Raw genomic sequence first — 24538 nt, 5'->3', positions numbered from 1 at the left:
ACATTTTAATTAGATCCTTATGACTGTTTTGAAAATAGACTGAAGGGGAGCAGGAAGGGAAGCAGTTACTGGGTATTACAGAAATGTAGAAAGAAATAGAGGTGACTCAGACTAGGCTGGAAAATAGGTGTAGTCAGAATCCAGGTGTATTTTGAAGGTAGAGTTGACAGGATTAGCCAACACACTGGACCAGTTGGGATGGGGTATGAGAGAGACAAAGATGTCTCCAAGTGTTTTGGCCCAAACAACTGGAAGGAAGCTTTGCCACTACTTGAGATAAAGAGGACTGTGGGAGATACGAATTTGGGAAGGAAGATCAGGAGGGTTTACTTGTACATTGAGATTTGAAATGATTATTAGGCATCTGTGGTAGCCAGCCTTCAAGATGGCCCCCAGTGGTTCTTACCTCCTGGATTTACTCCTTTGTGGGATTCCCTCTCACATTAGATATAGGCTTGTCTATTTGACCAATAGAATACTGCAAATGTGATGGTATATGACTTCTGAGGCTAAATCATAAAACTCATGAAGCTTCTCCCTTGATCTCTCAGATTGTTTGCCTTGGGGGAAGCCAGCAGCCATGCTATTAGGGTACTCAAGCAGCTCTAGTAAGAGGTACACGTTGGAGAGGGAACCGAGGTCTCCCACCAACAAAGAGCACTACTGTTAACGTGCGAGTAAGCCACCTTGGAAGCAGATCCTCCAGCCCCATAAGATGACTGCAACTCTGCATAATACCTGATTGCAACTCTTGTGAGAGATGATAAGCCAGAACCCAGCTAAGCCACTCTGAAATTCCTGAAACAAAGAAGCTGTATAATAAATGACTACTTAGTTGTAAGTCCCTAAGTTTGGTATAATCTGTTATGGAACAGTAGATAACTAATACAACTCACAAGTAGGGAGTTGGAATCTAGAGTTTCAGGATTTGGAAATTTGGGAGCCTTTAGAATATAGATGGATTTCAAAGCTGTAAGGCTAGATGAGGTAACTAAAGGTGTGGATGAAGATAGAAAAAAGAAAAGTCAAGAACTAAACCCTGGGGTACTCCAGTGTAAGAACTGGGAATATGAGGATCAAAAAGCAAAGGAGATAAAAAGGAACAACCAGTGAGGTAGAAGAACGCCAAGAGACTATTTTGTGAATATCTCATTCATTTTAGCATCCCTTTAAATCTCCACCAGGTGTTAAGTCCCATGCCTATTTGTTCTTTGTTTCTAGAACCTTGTTATGCCTGATACATAGTATGCATTCAGTATGTGTTGAATAAATGGGAGAATGAATATGTACAAAAGTAGAATGGAATTTAGACTATAGTTTGAGGAAAATGAATAAGTATATTGAATAGCTATGGCACTGTTCTATTTAATTGAGAGATTGCTATTGGGTACTAAAAGTACAAAACCATTTCATTGTCTCTACTCCCCCTATTTTAGTGGAGACAAGGTGATGAAAATTGGGTATTGATACTATGTATTCTGGAAATTTTGAAACTTGGCAACTAAATTAGTGGTACCTGAGGCCTTCGCTTTAATGTAAAAACAGAATCAAAAATAAAACAAAAAGGTTGTTTTTACCAACCTTTAGTAAAAACAAAATAAAACACTTCTCTTTCCTCCCTACTATGTTCCAACCACAAAGGCCTTGTTTCTGTTCCTGCAGTTTGCTAAGTCTATTCCTGCCTTTGTCCCTGCTATCATTGCTCTGCCTTCAGATCTTTGCACGACTGGGTCTTTCTTATTTTTCAGTTCTCACATAAGTATCACCACCTTTGAGAGACCTTCCCTGTCTGAAAAGGTTCTTATTATCCCCAAGTCCCTTTCTATCACATACCCTGTATTACTTTCCTCATGGTACTGTGAACAATAATCAATATCAAGGTTGCAATGAACAAAGAGCTTTATTTGGGGGTCTTAGTAATTGCAATTTGGGAGATACAGACTTGAGTAAAACCGGAAGAGTGTTTCTGGAAAGAGAAAGAGCCAGGGGCTTATAAAGGCAGATACTACGAGGTTGTTAAAGTTGTCTGGCAAGAATTATGGTTGATTCTGATGCAAAAAAGAAGATACTTGTTCCTAATGGATAGGCTATCACAAGGGTCTAATAAGTATCTTGAGTTTCATGAACATTGGGCAGATGTTCTGGATGCGCCTATTAAGATTCCACCTGCGCTGAGATGTGCATAAGTCACACTTCCTCAGTGGGCTCCTGGCTCCATTTTAGAAAGCTCTTTTAGCAATAATGACTCCATTTTGATTTTCCTTTCACAGTACTTATGACTATCTGAAGTCATTTTGCTTCTTTTTAATAACTTATTATTTGTTCTCCCTCTAGGGTAGAAGCTTCTGTCTGTCACTATTTTATCACAAGTCTCTATAGAACAATGTTTGGCACATAACAGGCACCCAGGAGGTGTTGAATAAAGGAATGAATCTTCACTTGCACTGATACAGTTATTTAAAAGTGTTTACTTTGCATTTTTTTGGATTAAAAGAAAAGTTTGGCTTAGAAAAGTCTATATTTCCTCTTTGGTTCATTTTTCCATTTCTTCTGTAATTAAAAAAGTTATCTTTTGCCCATTTTTCTATTTTTTAAAGGCAATTATACTTAAGATACTAACCCTTTTTTTTGAATGTCAGGTTTGTGGCAAATATTGTTTCCCATGTGTTTGCCTATTGATTTTGTCCCTGTTTTTTTGGACAGAAATTCAAATTTCAAGCAGTCAGATGGAGCAATATTTTCCGTAGTAGTTTAACCTCAAGCAGCATCAAGTCGCAGTCAAGTGGGGCGCTTAGAGGTTACTCTGAATCTGTGACTTTGGGCAAGTAGGCCAATTACTTAGCTATCAAATCTCCAGTTTCTCAGTCGTATTTTTCTCACTTGCGAAATGGGGATAATGGCACTAATCCGTTACAAAATTGTGAGGATTAAATGCAATTAAGAATATCAAATGACTCCGATAGTTGCACATTGAAAGCGCTCTAAATAAGAATGATTAGTAGTTAGCATTTCACTACTTTCATGCTGAAGCTGATTCTTTCCTGGTTTCAGCTTGCGGTATAACTTTTCTCAAATATAACTTCTTTTATTTTCAGGAATTTATTTTGGTGCACCAAATAACTTACTTAAACGCCTGAAGTCAACTTGGAGTTTTCGGTAAGCAAGCGATCTACGTAGCCCTGAAGCATCAACCTACAGGAACAGATCAGTGTCTACGAGCTCTGGGCAGGCAGTGGCCGGGGTGGGCGGAGCCGGCCTCAGCCCTGCCCCGCCCCGCCCCTCAGCCGGATCCGCCCCAGGTTTCCGTGAATCCCAGGCGGCCGGGAGGTTCCGCGGTGTGTGCCTGTCTGGTCTCTACCTTGGAGCGACTTCTACCCCTTAGACGGAGAAGTGAGTGCAGACTTCTTTCTGCTTTGGGCCCGGGGTGGCGGGGCACCCGCAACCCACCGGTCCCCTGGGGGAGGAGAAGAGTCCGGGTCGGGAGAATCGGGCCCGCAGGCTCCGCGCGACTCGGCCTGCCGTGTCCTCGCGCTGGAAGTGCATCCTGGGCTACGCGCGGCCAGGGATAGGCCGGGGCGCGCGGGGCCTCTGGATCCGCTGGACGCGAGGTCGGCGGCCTGCCTAGACCCAGGGTTGCCCCGCGCCTCCCGGTGTAGCCAGCGTTCGGGGCTCAGCTCCGGGCCGCGAGGCGCATCTTGGATGGTGCTCGTGCACCTGGGCGGGCGGTGCCCGGGATCCTCCAGGCGGGGCGTCAGGCCTGCGGCCCAGGGAAGGGTGACACGCCCAGAAATTGCCGCAGCTCCTAGCCGGGAGAGGTACTGGGTCACGCGCCCCGCTCTGCGCTTAGCGAATACCCAGAGGAATGGGGTGGGCCTCAGAGTAGGCGATGGTTCCAGGGGAAGCTGCTAGGTAGGTGGGGTGGGCAAAGGTGATTCTTGATTTTGGTGTAAAGCAGGAGGTTGCGAGATGGCGTATCCTAGCGGCTCCAGTTCAGGCTCCAGCTTCGAATTTCTTCTGTTTGGGGCTCACTGCAACCAGGGGCGTGGAGGAAGTGCGGTTACATTAGTTTTGCAGTGCCGGAACCTCTGGGAGACCGAGCAAGCCTACCACTGACGTTGTGCTTGATGATGATCCACAATTTTTGCTTATCCTTGGTGTTATCTTTTCGTGTCTGCCTCTATAACTGATAATCAAATAGAAGGGCGGGATTGAACGCAGTGAGTATTGATTACAGTATCCCACAAGCATTGCTCGACAACTTTTATATATGTTAGCTCATTTAGTGCTCATAACTGCCAACTTAAGTGGTATTGCTATTCCATTTCATACTCGAGGAAACTCAGATTGAATAATTTACCAAACTGCACAAATAGTTAAGTGATAGCATTAGAGTTGAAATTCAGATCTGTATGATTTCTGAGCACAGGCTTTATGGCTTAATGTAAAGAAGATTATTACTCTTTGGGATAAGATGGATACCTAGGTATGAGATCTATACTTTGAGATTTGTTAGCTGTATGACCTTGAGCAGGTTACTTAATCTTTTAGGGCCTGTTTCTGCATTTGTAAAATGGAGATAAAATACCTCCTATGTCATAGGGTTGTTATAAAGATTAAATAAGATCATTTTTGGACTACACTTAGCAAAGTGCCAGGCACATAGTAGTAAGCTATATATAACTACATATATCCTGCTGTTGTCATTAACTGAGGACAGCAAACTCCAGCTCTGAGTGCTGCCAGCTAGAGCCAAACACAATTTGTGTGGGCCTAGAACATAGGTAGAGGGAGGCAGAAAAGGATAAGAAAAGAATGGAGAACTGAGAACAGATGACATGTATGATGGCAATTATAGGCACATCAATAGATTAATCTATGGTACCCAGGGCCACTCTTTTGCCTTTGTGAGAATTTTTAAAAAGGCAGTTCCTTTTAGCTGATGAATTGGAGAAATGCATCCCACTCTGGGCTGAAGACATTCTGAGAGGTAGGTGTCTGGGACTGGACCATGCTGAGGCTCTCTGCCTCTGAGGGGGAGCCGCATTTCAGCACTGCACAGCATTCAGCACAGTGCCTGGCATAACCCCACAGTCAAGTGTGCAGTTCTCTTTCAGGATTTCTTCTCTCAGATTGAGCCCCTAAGAAAGGAGAAGGACAGGAGATTTCAGGACGGGGGAAACAAAATGGTTTTTTGCCTTTTAAGGGTTGCTTAATGACTGAACACCTCTTCCTAATTTTACCTATAGCTGTGAACACTTTATAGACAATGGTCTTCATTTCCACATAAATTTAAGGCAACCAAAGTATTACATGTTCTTATATACTCTTTACAGTGGTATCACTCTTGCCCTGAATATTTCCTTTGTAGCCTGGGTTCAGATACCCGATTCATACTGTACCCTAACTCCTGTCAAGTTTTGGTATAGCTTTAGACATAGTGTTCCTTGCCCTCTTTCTTTCTTGGCGATTGCCGTGCTTTTTTCCTACTATTAGAGTTTTCTTTTCTCTTTCTTTTTCAAAACTTTCTTTAGCCAGTGATTTATTATGCTAGAAAGTATGCCTGTCAGCAAAACCAAGAGAGTGTAGGATGTGAAATATGATTAAATAACATTTGACCTTCAAGGATTTGTGACTAGCCACCACTGCTCATCAAAAGCATGATCTTTTAGGTGGATCTTTTAGCAAGGATAAATACTACTTTCGTTGGTGGCACTCAACAAGTTTGAAGAGTCCAAACTTGGCCATTCCTTTAATGTACCCATTATTACCTACAGGCCAGCTTCCTTCCCACCAATATTTTCCGTTCATGTTCTTACTTACCTTATAAGGATTGCTAATCGGGTTAAAGTCCAAACAATTAGGTAGAATACTTGGTAGAAGATTTATTAAAAGACTGGCTAGAAGGAGGTTTAAATTAGCACCTAAAAGTAAAGTATCATAGATTTTATTTGACTACATTATTTAAGTTTCTAATATGATGATCGAAGGCAGACATTATGTATACGTTTTTATTTATTTATTTATTCAATTGAAGTATTACAATATGAGGAAGTGCTACTAAATTGAAGTACTACAATACTATGTTTATTTCTAGGTGCAACAGTGATTTGATATTTTTATACTTTACAGAATGATCACCGCTCTACTTTTTGATAAGGTTATGATAACTACATTTAAGCCAGTTATGCTGGTTTAAATGTATTTGAGGAAGTTGTGGGGGGAGGGTATTGGGCTTCTTTTGGAGAGACTGTTTATTCTTTTAATATATAACAGCTTATGAGTATGCAATCATAATTTTTAAAAGGACATTAAAATAGTCAATGTAATAGTCAAATTTACCAATATAAATTAGATGGATAGCATACTAACACTGTTTCTCCATGAAAAATGTGACATACTACATACTCATCTTGGCAAATAATTTTGAAATGTCCTCTTACCACGTGGCTGTATTATGTCCGGTTCCTGTGAAAATTACCAAAGCAGCAGTGTGGTTGCAATATGCATTGTCATCAGGCTACCTCAATACTCTGAGCATTTAGTTTACCATGCCTCTAGACCCTAAGGTGATAGTAGATGTTAAAATAGATATCTGCAACTGTAAGGAGAAATTTGTCTGCTCCCTCTCCCCCCCTTTCTTGGTATTTGGCTTACTTTATAAAAATACACAACTTAAATACATATGACACTCTCTATATTAGACACACAACTGTTAGGTTTCATATTTTCAGTTATTTCAACTGAAAGCAAACATGTAAATTACGTCTTAAGAGCAAAGGGTTTCTTTAGAGATTCTGCGTTCCCGGTCCACAGGAAGAACACCCCTTGAGCGATCCATGCAGGAAGCTCACCCAAACCTCCAACTTTCCAACAGGTCATTTCACCAGCAGGGCCTGTATCGCATGGCTTCATAATGCACTGCTTGTTAGACACAATCTAACTTATCCACACCCCAAGTTTAAGCTTTTGTCTTCCCTAGAAACACTTAATGGAAAAACCAATGTACAATCTGCTTAGGGGTCAGAATTTTTTAAAAAGAAGGGAAAATTAAAAAAAGTATTAAAAAAAGTGTTGTCAAAATAAGTTGATAAAATACTAAAATGACGCTCCACCTTCAATACTTCTTGCTTCCCTTCTGTGCTTTGTTTTTCTCTTTAGCCCTTACCATCACCTATCATACTATATATCTCCCTACAGTGTTACCACATGAGGGCAGGGATATTTGTCTGTTTTGTTCATTGTTGACTCCTAATCCCTTAGAACAGTGTCTGACACACAGGCATTCTGTAAGTATTTGTTGAATGAGTGTTGAGTGAATGAATAGTACTATTAAACTGTTCATGATTGGGAAATATAAAGCGATTTGCCAGAAAGTTAAAAACAGCTGGAATGTGTATGCTAAGCAGCCATAAAATGAATATTCTTGAAATCAGGAAATGTATAAACATCTCAACATACAAACTTTTAAAACTTGAGGACAAACCAAGCTTTTAAACTCTGTAATTGTTGCAGTTTTGAGTGGAAAGAATTTTCATGTCATTGTTCACCATGAACTAGAAAGGAGCATGTAGTGTTAAAATGTGAAATGCCTGTCTTGCCCAATTAGATAGTACATGTGCCCAACTGAGAAGAGGAGGAAGGGAGCCAAGTTTTAGAAAGCATTCTTTCAGAGTTGGGCATAGTTGGATAATAAGGGTAGGTGAGACATTCTGATTTCTGGTCCAACATCTGGGAGATTGCAGAAGGTGGGAAGTTCTTAAAATGCCCTGAGGGGAATGAGAACCCCAAGGGAATTCAATCTCAGCAGGTTGCTGTGCCTTAATATAATGTCTAACTGCCTGCTGCACAGCTGGCCAGCAGCTTTACTGAGTCTTTATTGTAACTTAACAAAATTTTCAATTGAGCATCCTGGAATTTTCTCCTAGGGGATGCAGCTCTGATGTTTATCAAGGCAGTTTTTGGTAAAAGATGATTCACTTAAGTAGGTAAGGTATGTACTGTGTAGCTAACTTTGCCAAGATGCATGTTTCATAAGGTGAGGCAATACTGAGATGTTGTCACTGCTTCTAACTTTTATTAACACATCACTCACTGCACCTATGATGAACTGTTCATTTGATATGCTTGAAAATATAATGTTACATTTCTAAAATGTATATACAGCAGCCAAGGGATTAGTAAAGCAGTATAACCTGAAACACATGTTAAGTAAATTCTGTAGCCTGCTATGAATCATAGAACAGGTGAGATTTCATAGAGAAATCAAGGAAGGGGCCTTAGTTGATTGCTCACTTTGTAGCAATGAGGACAGGGTAGAACTGCACTTACTCCTTGTGTTCAAGGAAAGAAAAGAGTGATCAAGTGTCAACACTTTAATATTAACTCCTGCTGTCTCCAATTCTGCATGTTCAGGTATCAGCAATAGATCTATTTAGATTTTATTCAGTATAATTGAAGAATCTGGAAATTCATTAAAAAAACACACGGTGGCCAAAAGCTGATTCCCTTTGCTGCCATGATATGAACTGAGAGTTTAATAATGTGAGATTCCATGGGTGGTAGTAAAATTTACTTCCTTACTATGCTGCATGTACCTAATAGACTGGGCCCTCTGTTTTGTTTGTTGATTTGCATTATTTTTTCCAGTCATCTTGGGTTGGGGGATTGAATAACAATTTCAGGCAAAGGTACCTCCTTCAGTGGGAGAGTAACTGAATAAATATTTTTTTCAGATACAACTTTTTCAATAGTGGGAGATAGAGGCTGAGTTTGGAAAAGTTTATCCTTTTCCTTTTATTTCTCTTCTTGGTGATTATAAACTTTCTCTTCCCCCCTTTAAAAAAATTTTTGTTCCTACTCCTTTCCTACCAGTTCCTAAACAAGTGTCATGTTCACTGTAATTAAATTAGGGTCATAGAACACTAACTGGAAGCAGCCTTACAGGTTAAAATGATTGACTCACTCTTAGATTTACCGATTGAAAAAACCCGAGGCCTAGAGAAGCTGCAGCACTTACCCACCTATGGTGTGACTGACGCAGAACTGCAGTCCAGTTTTTCTGACTCCTGAGCCAGTGACCTCCTGTGGTCCCTTTTGCACATTGAAAAGAAAGCGTGCCCTTTTCTCTGTTTTTTGTGCTTCTGTACTTGACCTAATTCCGTATCCCCATCGCTAGTATCCCGTGGTAGGGATTAAGTAAAAATGTGGGCATCACTGTCTTCTGAATACTGGTCAAACGTAGTGTAATTTTCTTTATTGTAAGTTTTTCGATATCAGAGTCTTGGATATTAAATGTGGTGTGTTCCTGAGAATTAGTTTTGCTCCCTTAAGATGGTCCAGCAGTGCACTCAGAGAACACTGAGATCCAGTGACCCCCATGTAGATCTGTGTGTGTGGAGACTCTCTAGCACAGAGCAAATACTTTCTTAGCCTTAAGTAATTTACAATCTAATGGGCTCTCTTGAAGAGGAACTGCTGTGATGTAACTATAAACCATTCAGCTCTTCTACTCCTTTGGCAAGCTACTGTTATTCTGGTTACATTTGTTTAAGAAAGATAGTGATAGTTACGGTATAAATATTAATCTTGTAATTTTTAAGATCCTATTCATTAAGTTGTATCAGGCTGAATATTACATTTGATATACTTACTAAAAAGTCATAAGGAAATTAATTAGAGAATCTTGCTGTTATTTTAAGTAATGATTAATTAGAGGCTCTAGTGCCCTCAGGGCATTCTGGCATGAGGGGGGGAAAAAAACCTGGGTTCTTGCCCTGGCCTTGCCGCTTATTATCTTGTTTATGTTGGGTGACTAATTTAACCTTTTTGGAGAAATTCATTTTTTTAATAGACACTATGCATTGTTTTGAAAATCACAATGTGCTGAAAATTATGAACATGTTTTGGGACAATCCAGATATTTGCATGGTTAGTATTATAGTTATAGCTATGATGTATTGACCTCTTACCATATAGTAATTCTCCTTAGCCTGGCCAATTCTCTAGGGTTTTTTGGTAAAGCACAGAATATAATATATTATTTGGAAGCACTTTGAAAATTGCAAAAAGCAAACCCCAAAATTATCCAGATGTATGGAATTAACTATCTTTCCTTTCCCTCTTTCCTCCCTTTCTCCGTTCCAACACTCTCTACCTTTAAGTTTAAGGGGAAAAAAAATCCAGTAGCAAGTGACAATATGAATGCAAATTCATTTGTAATGGAATATAGTTTTACTCCTTGGCTTCTGAGGATTAAAAACCTCTGAGGCCTTTTGTTGCTCTCTGTCTGCACCACACAGTTTTATACTTCTATGTATACAGAGATAGCTAGGTATTTATTTTGCCTTTTTTTTGCATCCCTCCACCCTCTGTATTTACAACGCATAGAAGATATTCAGTGTTGAGTGATTGGATCACCTGATACACTTATAATGAGCACTAAGGTCTTCTATTGTTGTATCATGCCCCTCACCCCCATCCTTAGCATAGTAATGGGTATACAGTAACCTCTTAATATATACATCTGTTGGTTTGACTTGGGACTTCCAAGTAGTGTAGCAGCTCTTGGATTTACTGACATATTACCCTCTTCCCACTTTTTTTAGGAGGGGGATACCTATTACTGTTGTGAGCCACACAATTTGAGAAACACTGTAGGCATGTACTGCTGATGTTGCTGGGCCGCATTCCAGCTACCCCAGGGTGACCCCAGCTCGCTTTCAGTGGAGGTCATGCAGGACACACTATGGATAGCAATTAGGGAGTCATGGTATTAGAACCAGAAGAAACCTTTGAGCACATTTTAATATCGCCAAACTTCTCATTTTGTAGCTAAAGACTGATGTTTACTAAAGGCATTGGTGGATGGGCACCGACTTTTCCCTCCCAATTGTTTTAGGGCAAATAATGAGTCATTGTCACTGGTCACTGGTCCCCACGCAGCAACTATGAAGTAGCTCAGATAAATAAACTCTACTGAGAGAATTTAGGAAAATTACACTTATGTATAGTCAAGGCTGGCTACTTTGGCAAATTCATTTTATGTAAATCCCAGAGGCTCTTTTATTATTGTTTCAAGAAGCTTTTTATAAACAAGGATGAAAAAAGTGCTTTGTGTCTTACTATTTAATAATAGGCCATCAATGCTGAGACAGTCAATTAAAATATTTGACTACTTAATAAAATAATTGCTACAATTCGTAGTGTGTCATATATGCTGAGCATGCTGCAAACCTGTCATTATCAGAGGTAGCTGCTTGGGTAGGCTGGAGCAGATATAGACAGAGCCATAAATTCTAGGTGTAGCTGATTGGACTAGGGTACACCCTGGGCAGCCAGTAATGATTTTTTTTTTTAAATCAGAAGCGATAAAATCATAATGTGAATTGAAAGAAAATGGCAGTGGGAATACCAGTTGGGAGACTATTACAGTAGGCAGGTGAGAGCTACAGAAGACATGATGTAGTTGTGACTGTGGGTATAGGGAAGGTTCCGCACCTCCGCATTGGAGAGATTTGGGGTTGTAGTAGGCAGAATCTCCTTTACTGAAGAGATCTAAGGGGTGAGTCTAAGGGAAGATGGGAAAAGAGGTAGCAGACAGGACTTGAGGATTTTCAGCTAGGGCATGGGAATAACCATATGCCTTAAATTTCACACATCAGGTCCTACTTCAGATATTAGGTCTTAATTTTTAATTCCTTTGAATTATCTGTGTTGTGTTGATTCAGGAAAGTTAGGGTGACTGGGACAATGGTTCATACGCTTTCTAGGGGTTAATTGCATTTAGAAACCAAACAATTCTCCAGTAAGTAATCTATACAGTAGAGAAGCTGTTGTCTAATCCTAGAGGCTATTTCTGTCTTTTCTCTCCATCATCCTGCTCTTTGAGGAGTGAAATACATAGAATTGCTCTTTAGTTGCACATGCATTCCTCTGCCTGGCCACTCATCCCAGCCAAATCTCCTATTTTCCATACTAAAGGGTATAAAACATTTGTTTTGTTTTCTGCCATCATAAAAGAATACCTATTGCTCTTTTAAAAACTGGTTATTTTAATATAATAAAAATTATCCTGTGCTGGATAATTACTTAGAAAGGAAATGAAAAGAAAATCTTCATAAATGTTGCTATTAAGAACATTTCAGACCCAAGTGTTTATGTGATTTCTTCCATTTGCCATTCAGCCATAATGGGTTTCTAGATAAAAACGATGCTGCCCTAAGAGTCATTTTCAGTGGGGGATTGCTGCTAACAGAGGAAATTTGTGTCCCGGCTACAATGCAGTAATGTAAACTGTCAGCAATTTACTAAATAATCAGGTGTGCCTGGCACGTTATTTTTGTAGCTCTTGTATGAGCATGGTTAAGGAAAAAAAATAATGCTCTTCTGATGTGTTGTGTCTCTTTGCTATGAGACTGACATTACACATAGGTATTATCTTCATTTTCTGTTCCTCATCCTTGGAAATTTGAGGGCTTTCTGGCTGCTAGTAGAGAATTCTTCACATGTTGTTTTTGTGGGAGGCTTGTGCTCATTCTAAGTCCCTCCGCAAGGTACTGCATTATCCATTCAGCTTACGAGACTCTAAATTACCTTATGCAAAAGAAAAAAAATTACACAATTAAGATTTATTCCATAGATTCTGTGTTAAATATGAAAAGCAAGATGCCTGGCACATGTCAGATTTGTGAGTTCACTTGCAGTATCTTTATTTTTACTGATGAGGAAATCTAGGTTCTGAAAGTAACCTATACGAGGTCACACAGCTAGTGCCAGATGCAGGATTTGACCCAGGTATGTATTGCTCCAAATTTGATCTTGTTCTGTACTGTAGTAATCTGTTACTATTAATGCAGCAGTAATTCAAACGGACTTGGTGTGGGTTGGAATAATCGGGAAACATGGAATGGAATAATAAAAAATATGAAACATGGGATAGATAGGAGAGGATCAGACCCTGGAGGCAGGTAGTCTTAAAATAAAAGTTATAATAATAATAATGATGATAAAACAACTTTTACCATGTTCTAGGCACTGTTTAAATGTATTAATTCATTTAGTCTTTACAATAACCCTATGAACAGTTATTATTTTTATTTTGTAGATGAGGAAACGGAGAGGTTAAAGCTCTTGCCTAAGGTCACACGTTAAGCCAGTGGTGGGATCCAGATGAGAACTCAGCAGTCTGATTCCAGAGCCTATGAAATGAGGCAACGAAGAGGAAGGGGCCAATCAAGGGAGGATGCTTCAGGGCTGAAAACAGTAAATGTAAAATAGGGGAAAAGTAATCGTGCATAGGGATGGGGTGAAGGATATAGGTTTGGGAGTACCTTATGCCAAGTGGATGGCTGAAGCCTTGAGAGGGGTCAGGTCAAAGAAGTAAAGGTAGACAAAGGTCAGGAGGTGACAGAGCCTAAAGGGATGCTCACAGTTTCTTGGATGGGAGGGGAAGAGGTACTAGTCAAAGGCAGAGAAGAGGAGAATTAGGCATGCACAATCTAAAGGAAGAAGAGATTGAGGATGAGGCCCCAGTGTCAATATGCCAGAGACTTCCTGGATGTGCATAGCTTCAAAGTCCCTGGACCATTGTCTCTGTGCTTTTGAGCTTTGAGGTATCTCCCCTTTCCTTCTAGTTTCTTCTTGCCTCTTATTATGTTTTTAGCACTTCTTTTTTCATAAATCAAAGTGAGAAGGAATGGTGATTGTATTCACACTATTATTTCAAATGCCCTCTAGTATTGTATATATTTCAGAAAATAAATAACTAATCATCTGAATTAAATTGGTGTGAAGACATGCTAATTTTGGTAAATTCTGTATTTTGCGTATTACTGGATGAAGAGACTTTCTTCATATGTTGGAGTGTTCTAAATTCCAAGATAAAATTAGAAGAGGTTTGACACAAGTGACATTTTATTTAATTTTTATTTTTTTTGAATTTTATTTTATTTATTTTTTTATACAGCAGGTCCTTATTAGTCATCCATTTTATGCACATCAGTGTATACATGTCAATCCCAATCTCCCAATTCATCACACTACCCCTCCCACCCCCCCGCCACTTTCCCCCCTTGGTGTCCATATGTTTGTTCTCTACATCTGTGTCTCAGTTTCTGCTCTGCAAACTGGTTCATCTGTACCATTTTTCTAGGTTCCACATATATGCGTTAATATACGATATTTGTTTTTCTCTTTCTGACTTACTTCACTCTGTATGACAGTCTCTAGATTCATCCACGTCTCTACAAATGACCCAATTTCGTTCCTTTTTATGGCTGAGTAATATTCCATTGTATATATGTACCACATCTTCTTTATCCATTTGTCTGTCAAATTTATTTTATTTACTTTTATTTTATTTATTTTATTTTAAAATAAGCCATTTCATCCTGTTATCCCCAGTTTGAGAACTTGCAGTAGTGCCTTATTACGCACCTACTGAGTCCTTCAACCTGGCTCTCAGGACACTCTAAACTTGCCCCGCTTTCTGTCTTGCTTGGCTTTCCCCGACACAGATGCTCGCTTCTCTTGTCTTGTTCTTTCCTGTCCCTGTGCTGTTTCCCTCTTCACCTGTTTAAATGAGATTTCAAAGCCTGGGCAGTGTTAGTCTCACCTGCACTCTTAATACTGTTAATTCTCCTCTGTCTGCTTTATTGATTTCTCCTTGACCTTAGTATCTTTCTTACAGGTTGTCAGTACTGTGTACTTTACCACTTAATAATTTTGATGCATGTAAAGTGGCCAAAAAAAAAAATCTGACTTCATAGTAAAAGGCCATAGTAGTTTTAGTCTTACTACAACATCCCTACGTAGGGAATTTAGGAAGCAAATTGGGAATTTGTGAAGTTTGTTGCTTATTAGGGAATAATTCTCTTCTCAGGTGAAGGGACATACATATATCATGGCTTTTAAAAGGAATTTTTAGCTACTAAGACTACAAAACCTACCTTATTATTCTGTTTAATTTAGGAATCTTAAATGCTAGTATTGGATTTTTTGACACATATCGAGGATTGCTGCTGTTTTTAGAGTCTAACAGAGTATTTAGTTTCCATAAGATATGAGTTGTTTTTTGACACTGCCAAAGAGCTCTTCTAATAGTGATGCTTATTATTTCAGAACTGATCACACGTTTTGTACAGCACAGAAATCCTGTTTGAATATAACAAGATGATGAGTAGATTTGTTCCTGTAGTCCCAGAAAGTCAGCTAAATCTCAGAGTGGAAGACAAGGGCACTAACTACTCCACATTCTAAGGATGTTGCCAGCAGCTCAAGGGGAGGAGGTACCTTTCTGCCTCCAGAACCTGCAACCTCCACTTTGCTTTAGACAGCTGGCTAAGTGGACTTCCAGCTGGGGCATGTAATGCCTACTTCCTCTTCTTGGTGACACCTGCAGGCCCTTTCTTTCCCTGGGTTCAGGAAGGAAAGTAGCTCACCCTCAACACTGCATCATCTCTCAGGGCCAGTCCCCAGCTAATCCGCCCTCTCCCCAGTCCTCTTCATATAATGATTGGAGGTTGGGGCAAGGAGGGCTGGGTGAAAGTTAGGCTAACTCTGGTGTTTCTTAGCAAGTCTTGACGAAAGATGAGCCATGCCTATTTGCTGGATGCTCTCTGTAGAAAGGGTTTGTTAACCTTGTCTGCACGTGGAAATCATCCAAGGAGCCAATGCCCAGGTTACACCCTAAACCAATTAGATTACATCTCTTTGAGTGGGACACCAGCATCAGTGGCTTTGAAAGCTCCCCAGGTGATTCCAAAAGCAGCAAAGCTTGAGAACCACTGCTGTAAAATGTGTGGGGATGGGGTGAGGAGAGGAGAGGTGTTTGGGGTCTTTTATTCCCCAGGCTTGGGTCTTAGCCAGAATTTCCTTGAAAATGGCAAATATCTTACTCAGTATCTCGTCAAATAAAGATAAAATTAAGATTGAGGTTTAATCTGTTTTGTTTTGTAGCAGAAGGCTATGTTTAAAAGAAGGGTCAAGATTATACTTGGACTTTTTCTGAATGGTAAAATTTGTAGTGATGAAAAGATTAATATGTCTTTTTTGCCATCTTCAAAGCTTCATTTTATTGTCACACAGTAAATGAGTTTTATCCCAGCAAGAGAATCTGACTGAAGCAATATCTCTGGCATGGGCTAATAAGACATCTGAAATGCCTGGAAGCACGTATAACAAAGTCTTATTCTAGCAAGTTCACTCTGTTATCCTATTCTGACAATTTGTCTTAAGAAATCAGATATTTCATTAGGAATGTATGTGCTTCTTTTTTTTTTTTTTTTTTTTGGCCATGCCGCGCAGCTTGCAGGATCTTAGTTCCCTGACAGGGACCGAACCCAGGCCCTGGCAGTGAAAGTGCTGAGTCCTAACCACTGGATTGCCAGGGAATTCCCAAGGAATGCATGTGCTTCTTAAAGGCACCATTTCACTGGCTTTCTCATTTCTTTGTTTTTCCAACAGCTCAAGAGATGGCTGCCCAGTGTGTCACAAAGGTGGAGCTGAATATTTCCTGTGACAATCTTTTGGATAAAGATGTAGGGTCAAAGTCAGACCCTTTATGTGTGTTATTTTTGAATACGAGTGGTCAACAGTGGTATGAGGTAATGTTAAATACTTGTAGGTGAAAAGCAATCTGTATTGCTCTTTTGATAATATGAAGAGTTTATTAAAAATGTTAAAAATAATAAAACCATCTCATCTGTTAATGCAGTTTTTTGGGCAAGTTTGTCCTTGATTGTGAAATTTTTCATACACATATAGACACTTCCTTTAGCTACCATGCCTGTATTTAGTTACATGTAGTATGTAAAGATATTAAACAAATGCACCTTTGATCTGAAGAAACTTTTTTATTTTGGGGGAGTGAATATAGGTTGAGCGCACAGAGAGGATTAAGAATTGCTTGAATCCCAAATTTTCCAAGACATTTATTATTGATTACTACTTTGAAGTGGTTCAGAAATTGAAATTTGGGATTTACGACATTGACAACAAAACTATCGAGCTGAGTGATGACGACTTCTTAGGAGAATGTGAATGTACCCTTGGACAAGTGAGTATATATAGTATAAATGTTTTGTCTAAATTTGAACCAAAGAATTGGGTGTTTCTGATAAGTGCTCATTAGTTTAATTGCTAAAGTTGAAAAGCACTGTAATCGCTTTAAAGACTGAGTTCATATATTAGTATGTTTGGCTGGAACATTATAGAATTTATCTTATTTTTCATGAGGGTAGGGACCATGTGTGTATGGGTGTTTCATTCAACATTTCAATAAATAATACCATTGCTCTAACTGCTTGTCTGCTGTTTACAGATTTCAGTACAGTATTGTTCTTATGTTTAAGTCATAAATGCTGTCAAAGTAACTGTAGCTTCTCTGATGCTCTAACTAGCATGACTGGTGCCCCTTGACCCCCCACCCCGCAACCCCCCACCCCCCGGCCCCAGCACCATCCCTTTACCTGGCTTGCTCCTCCTCTAACCTTAGGTATAGACCTTACTCCCCCTAGCAAGCCTTCTCTGACGCCCTAGAGTAGTTTGGATCACCTCCATGTGCTCGCTTGGTCCTCTCTACCGCTTCTACCTTAACACTCACCATATTTTATTGTAGTTGCTTAATTGTCTGTCTTTCTAGGCTATGACAGGTTGGGTCAGAGCAGGGGTGTGTCTGTGGGCTCACCGTTGTGCTTCTAGCTCAGTTTGACTTGTAAGGAGAGATCATGACCATTTATGATAGAATGGGGAAGGCTTCAGGAGGGAGGAGTCATTTTTTCTCAGTGGGTGACATCTATTTGTAAGATTTGTCTTTTATGAGTTTATTTTTTAGTGTTGAATTTTTTGGAGATCATGGTATTTCCTGTGTCTCAAGGACAACATGGAGCTGATCAGTTTTCTCAAACTTTGATAAGTAGTATCAAAGAGAAAATTAAAGAAGTATTTATTGTTTGGAAAAAAATCAGACTGTATCTAAAATTGTAATAAATTTGAGAAATATATCTATTTGAGAGTACCTAGGTCTACTGTATTATTTTAATCAAAATGATATCTTGTGGGGATTATATACTGAAGTTACGTGTCAGCTGAAAAATTGAATCCCATTTATTGAGTATTCTAAGACCCACCTTTTACCTACAGGGGTTTCATTTCAGCTCAGTGATTTGTATATGTGATGAGAATCTGGCCCTCTTTTTTCATTACAAGGAAGGATTTAACTTTGAAGTAGTAGATAAAGAAACTAGTGGGTGGGGAGATTTTATCTATCAGGATTGGCTCCTTGGAAATCTCTTTCAGTGGGTGTAGATGCATTTTATAATCTCTAAGTCTTTAAGGAATGGACTTAATGTTTCCATTTCTGATGACTTTAAGTGAACTTTATACTCAACCCTTTTTGAAACCATTCAGTCTAAACATTCACATGTTGAAGTGAAATAGCTCCTTCTATCACTTTCCAATTTTAACAGATTGTTTCCAGTAAGAAACTAACTCGACCACTGGTGCTTAAAAATGGCAGACCTGCAGGGAAAGGAAGCATTACGGTAACGATAAGATATTTGTCTTTTTTCCTCCGAAGATTTAGCATAATAGGACATGCTAAAACTGTATATATCAGACAGATATTCCACAGCCGTGCTTTATCGTTTGATCCCAAATGTTGCCTTGCCTTAAAGTGATCACAACTGGAAACTGTGTTGTGCCAAAAAGAAAGAAAAATGCAGCGTGGGAATCCCTTCTTTGAGTTTTTTTAAGTTGCCTATAGAGTCAGGCACATCTTGGTAATGCTTGCCTGTCCCCGATGGAAGCGTAAATTCCCAAGTGAGAAAGAAATTACTTAATAATCTGAATGGATCAATTTGGCTCTCAACAAAGCAAACATGGCAGAGACTTTCCGTAATGGTTTTGATTCCAGAATGATCTCGTATTATGACATGGCCATTGAACCTCTTAACTCTTAACCATGTTTCTTTTGTGCTTGCACTTTGCTGTCCAAATTTTCCATTGCTGATTACTGGACCTGGGGAAATGAATATATGCATTATCTTGTTTCAGATTTCAAATTATATAATGCCATGCTTTTACATATTTTATCTTCTAGAGTTTCTGTCCAGGTAATCACTGCCTGAAGAGATAGTTGTTTTACTTTAGCTCTGCCTGAGAAGGCTGGCTCTCTGAGAAAGCCATGTTTAAAGATTATTACGATTATCAAACACATTTCTCTGAGCAGCTGTTTTGCCCTAGTTTAGATTCCTGAGGCATAAGAATGTTCAGTCTTTTGAGGGTGTTGACTTCTGTGTGTGGGACAGAGATCATTATCAGTAGTTAGCTTTATTGCTTTTGGGGTCACGATAGCCTGGAATTTATTTTTAAGTAGGATAAGTCTTTCAGTTACCTTGGATGAAAAATATTGATCCGATATTTGAATTTATAGTGTGTGATTTACTCATGCTTCTCAATGTTTGGAGAGCTCTCACTAGTGTTGTGCAATCTTCCAGGGCTTTGATTTTTCACTGGAAGAGGGAAGATCCAGTTTGGGCAACAACATTGAAAAGGAAGTTGCATAATGCAGACTAGGCATATTTTGGGAAAATATTTATTTCACATGCATAAAAGAAATAGTGATAAATCTTTCTTAATGGTACCATTTTGTTATTAAACCTTTTAGAATTCACTTATATTAGTATAGACTTTATATACCATTAGATAACAGAATAATTCAGTACTTCCTGAGTATATCAAAATCCCCAAAACATTTTCTTTCACTTACCTTGTCTACTCATAGATTTCAGCTGAAGAAATAAAGGATAACAGAGCTGTCTTGTTTGAAATGGAAGCAAGAAAACTGGATAATAAGGTAGGTAGGTGATACAGATTTCAACAAGGGTATCATGTTTTGCCTCACTTTGATTCCTTTTTGAGAAAATAATAATGCAGTTAATATTACGAACTCTGTCATCTAAGCATCACTTTGAGTGTTAGTTACTTCCAAATTCTGCTTTCTGTTTGTGTGTGTGTTTAAGCAGAAGCCATTTCTCTTTACCTCTTTCCTCTAGATGTAATCAAAGTGTTTGTATAGCTTAAAAGAAGAATTAATACAATCATTAATGTTACTGTAAGAGGCATTTGAGAGTGTATTTGGATTACTTAAGGAAAAAACTGAAAATTCCATGCTTTATTAATTAGATTTTCCTCTTTGCGTTCAAAAGTCAATTTTTTTTGAAGAATGAGTACCAGTACATAAGAACACAACAGTTTAGTTTATAGCATGGATTGGAATAATTCTTTGAGTGATTTTTGTATGTAATCCTGTAGTCCAATCAATAGTCTTCATCATTTTCATATACCTTACAATTCAGTGTGCAAATATCTTAGACTAGTAGCCAGTATCTTTTTTTTTTGGACAAGTTTAAACATATATAAAAATAGAAAAGTATTTTTAAAAAATCCTATGTTCCCACCACCTATCTTTAACAGTTTTAACTCATGACCAATTTTGTCTCATCCCTACCCCTATCTACTTTCTCTCCTCCCAGACGTCACATCATTTCATCCATATATGTTTTGGTGTATCTCTAAGGACTTTTAAAATAATATAATTGGTTAATATGTCTCTTAAATTTTTTTAATCTATAAATTCTCCCCTTCCTTTTACTTCTTCCCTTCCTCCCTCTCTTCCTCTCTTATTCCCTCTCTCTCTCCCCCTCCCTCCTATCCATCCATCCGTCCATGGAATTTATTCAATAAACTGACTCCTTTGTCCTATAGAAGTTTCCACACACTGTATAAGCTAATTAAACCCCTGTGGTGTCATGTAACATGTTCATCTCTCCACCTTTATTTCCTGACTTCTGTAAGCTGGAATTGAATCTAGAGGTATGATCTGGTGGTATATTGAATTGGTATGAGTTTCATAGGTGGTGGCATTAATTCCATCAAGAGGCACACATTGTCAAGTTCTGTCTTTTGGGGTATTAGTGACCATTGATGACAACTACCTAGATATATTATTTTATTAAGGGTCTTAAAATAGTGATATTCTCATGCTATCATTGCTTCTTCATTTACTTGTGAGAATACTTCTACAGAGAAAAATATTCTTCTTCACATTAGGTATTTATGTATTCTGAGATATAGTTTGTCCAGAAAAGGCAAGTTGAAATGCTTGATTTTTTTTAATCATATTTACCATTTTTCAAAATAATAAATTCCTCTATATGTGACCAATGAGGACTTTTAAAAAATTTTTTTAGTATTGCTGTGAACTATACTGATTAATTCTTACTGATGCCTAAAGTATACCAACTTTAGCCTATGGGAGGGAACCTATTTAAGTTTGTTCATGAGACCATTTGGCATGACCCCAGAGGTCTCTGGATAGCTTCCTGCTCTGTGGCATGACAGATGTTCCAGGCTTATTTTATCTAATTTCTGCTCCAGATTGACAGATCAAAGGGAGCCTTTCTACAGTGAGTCCACAATGTGGTACTAGAAGTGCTTAACATCTATTGATTGTTGTCACTTACCGTTTCTAGGATTTTTCAGTGGACAGATATAGGAAAGTCTTTTCTTTTTTAAGGGAAACTAAATCATAAATTTGTACAACGATTTCCAATTCAGACGTAGAATTACAAGGCTGTATTTCTTTAATTCTGTAGTTAACACCTCTTTTCACTTATTTCAAAAATGTTGATTCCCAAAGATACTAACATAATTGCTTATCTGTTTTGTCCTATATAATATCTAATAGTTTAAGAATATAAATATTCATGCTATAATTAAAATACTTTTACTGAAAACAGTTTGAGCTTTCTTTGAAGTTCTTTTTGTCTTTAGGCTTATATATTCCACTTGAGTTCTACAGTTCAACTCTTGTGTTTCAAATAATTCTTCTCTGAATGGTTATGCTGTAACATTAACACATAATCGAATTTTGCTTTTGATATTTAGGGATTGCTTTACAATTTTTTTTTGATTTAATTTTGTTTTACCATCATGTATAAGATGGTTCCAAAGCCAAATCTACAAAACAAGGTATGTTCAAGAAATTTAGCTTCTTTCCCTGTCCGCTCTGTATTTTTTTCTCTTTCCTGGCTGTATGTAATACTTTTTAAAAATTTATATTTTATGGTTTAATTCTTCATTTTCCAAAAAAACTAAGGTTTTTTTTGTGTGTCTATACATGTGCATATGTATATGTATGTCTTTGTGTATATGTCTGTGTGTATATATAAACATACAAATAGACACACGTGTATATCTATATAGATAGATATGTGTGTGCATGTGTGTATGTATGTATTTATATTTATATTCCCCAGCCTCAGCCTGTGAGTAAGTGTAGCATAATATATTATGCATACGTTCCTCTACCTTGCTTTTTTGACTTAACTTATCCCAGAGTCTGGGACTTTTAACTCTTATTTTAGTTCTACTACTGTCATATTAATGAACTTTCAAACAAGGTCTGTTTTCTGACCTTCAATATGGTAATAATGATATTCTGCCTTTCTCAAAAGATTATTTCTAAGATAAGTGAGACAGGGCATGTTAATGTGTTTTTGGAAAGTTAACTTCTCTATGTATAATACTGTTCTTAGTTTTATAAAATGGGGCATAGAGAGGCTTATTACATTACTTAAGGTTCTTAGAGATAAGATCAAATTTTAAAAGTTCTGCTTAGTCTTTGTGTTTATATTTTTGACTGTGCCGAATGTGTTACTTTCTTAACATTAGACTGTGCTGAGGAAGGAAGTAATATTATCTTCTTAATTTAATACTGAGGTAAATTCAGGACTGAAAAAAATCTTCAGTTTAGCGACATATTTGCGTATATTACTGTGAGATTAACAGGTGTCCTTTCGATTTCACAAATAATAAGTAATATATGCTAAGGAGTATAGAAATTTCAAAATGAAGATAAATAAAAATGAGAAAATAAAATCATCCACAATCTTACTATCTGAGTTCTACCTCTGGGAACGATTTGTACATTCTTGCAGAATTTTATCTCCCTGTGTAAAAGAGTGTGTGTGTGTGTGTGTGTGTGTGTGTGTGTGTGTAAGATGGCGATAAGGGTATTTTTGAACACTCATTGTACTTGAGCATTATACAGGAGTGCTGTGCTGTGGTGAATTATAGAGGAAATAGGGGATGTACTTTATGCCCTTGAAGTACTTCTGTTGTGCATTCCACATATCTACTTGTGTGTGCTCCCTTGTGTGTGTAAAGAAATGTGTGGGATTGCTGAAGGAGTATTGGACATAGAAGGGTAAGATATGAACTCAAGGCTCAGATCCATCAATTAATTAGTTGTGTGATCTTGGCAAAGTCATTTAACTCCTCTGAATCCATTTTCTCGTTCTGTCTCTCATGGAGTTAGTATGACTAATGTATGGGATCATTTATGTAAAGCTACTCAGTGCTATGTGAATGAATGAACACTGTTAATAATGAAAACAAGCTAAAAACATATTGTATTGATAACGGGTCCTATTGATCACTGTATTTTAAAGCCATCGTGTAAGGGTGTGATACACAGGATTATGAGCATTTATCACAAGTGCCTTAAAAGTTCTCTGAGTAGACTTGAGCAGGCTCATATGTTTGTGAGGAAGGTGTTGGGATTTGTATTTACTGCTGTATTATACTGTATATATCTTTACTGTAGAGTTAAACTTCAGGTACTGCTAACATGTAACATGTATAAAGTGTGGTTTCACATAGTTTAGGAGGAGAATAATTGCTTTTTTATTTTAATGTAGGATCTATTTGGAAAGTCAGATCCATACCTGGAATTCCACAAGCAGATGTCTGATGGAAACTGGTTAATGGTTCATCGAACAGAGGTGAATATCTGAATTTGAAAAGTAGGGTTGAGGTTTCCTTTGGAATTGTAGTAATCTGAATTTTTTAAAATTATGTATTTATAAAAATATTAATCTGAGTTCAGACATATATAATTGCCAGAGACACAAAGTCAGCATGCTCATCTTTTTTCTTTTAATGAGGAGGTGCTACTATGGTTAATTTTTAAAACCCTATAAAGAACACTAAAATGTATACCAGTGTATCCCTCACCTAGATTTATCAAATGGTCATAACTGCATACATGTGTGTTCTCTATCTCTCTCTCACACATATCCATGCCCTTTTGCAAAACTATCCTAATGTAGGCTGCAGACATCATGGCTTTTCACCTTTAAATGCTACAGTAGGTATTTCTCAAGAACAAGGGCATTTCTCTACACCTCCATAACTGAGAGCATTAACATTGATTTAGTAACATCATCTAGTATACCATTCATCTTCAGATCTCCCCAATTTTCCCACATTTTATATATGTTTTGTTTTGTTTTGTTTAATACAGGATCCAGTCGAGGTTCACATTTTGCATTTGGCTATTATGTTCCCAATATAGTCCTCTTCTCCCTACCTCCCTTATACCTTCAGGCTATGAATCTCTTGAGTAATCAAGACCAGTATGTCCAACATACTGGATTCTTTTGTTTCCTCACAATTAGGTCCAGATCAAACATTTCCA

The 24538-nt window shown here is 38.1% G+C and overlaps 1 protein-coding gene across 2 annotated transcripts in view; it reads left to right on the top strand.

Moving 5' to 3' along the window:
- Positions 1-3260: 3260 nt before the first annotated feature.
- The window catches only part of CPNE3 (copine 3), a 44403-nt gene continuing 23125 nt past the window's right edge, over positions 3261-24538 (top strand). Inside the window, exons 1-7 of one of the 2 annotated variants that reach the window (XM_036830260.1) lie at positions 3305-3390; positions 3956-4217; positions 16462-16601; positions 16874-17053; positions 18465-18539; positions 19781-19852; positions 23760-23843. In XM_036830260.1, the coding sequence (XP_036686155.1) occupies positions 16470-16601; positions 16874-17053; positions 18465-18539; positions 19781-19852; positions 23760-23843 (543 nt within the window). In that variant the 5' untranslated portion in view covers positions 3305-3390; positions 3956-4217; positions 16462-16469. Of the gene's footprint in view, positions 3391-3955; positions 4218-16461; positions 16602-16873; positions 17054-18464; positions 18540-19780; positions 19853-23759; positions 23844-24538 lie in introns of both variants that reach the window. The other variant, XM_036830259.1, reaches the window with a different exon arrangement.

The sequence above is a fragment of the Balaenoptera musculus genome, chromosome 17, assembly GCF_009873245.2.
Source record: "Balaenoptera musculus isolate JJ_BM4_2016_0621 chromosome 17, mBalMus1.pri.v3, whole genome shotgun sequence".
NCBI classification, from domain to species: domain Eukaryota; kingdom Metazoa; phylum Chordata; class Mammalia; order Artiodactyla; family Balaenopteridae; genus Balaenoptera; species Balaenoptera musculus.
This window is presented reverse-complemented; position numbering and strand designations above follow the sequence as displayed.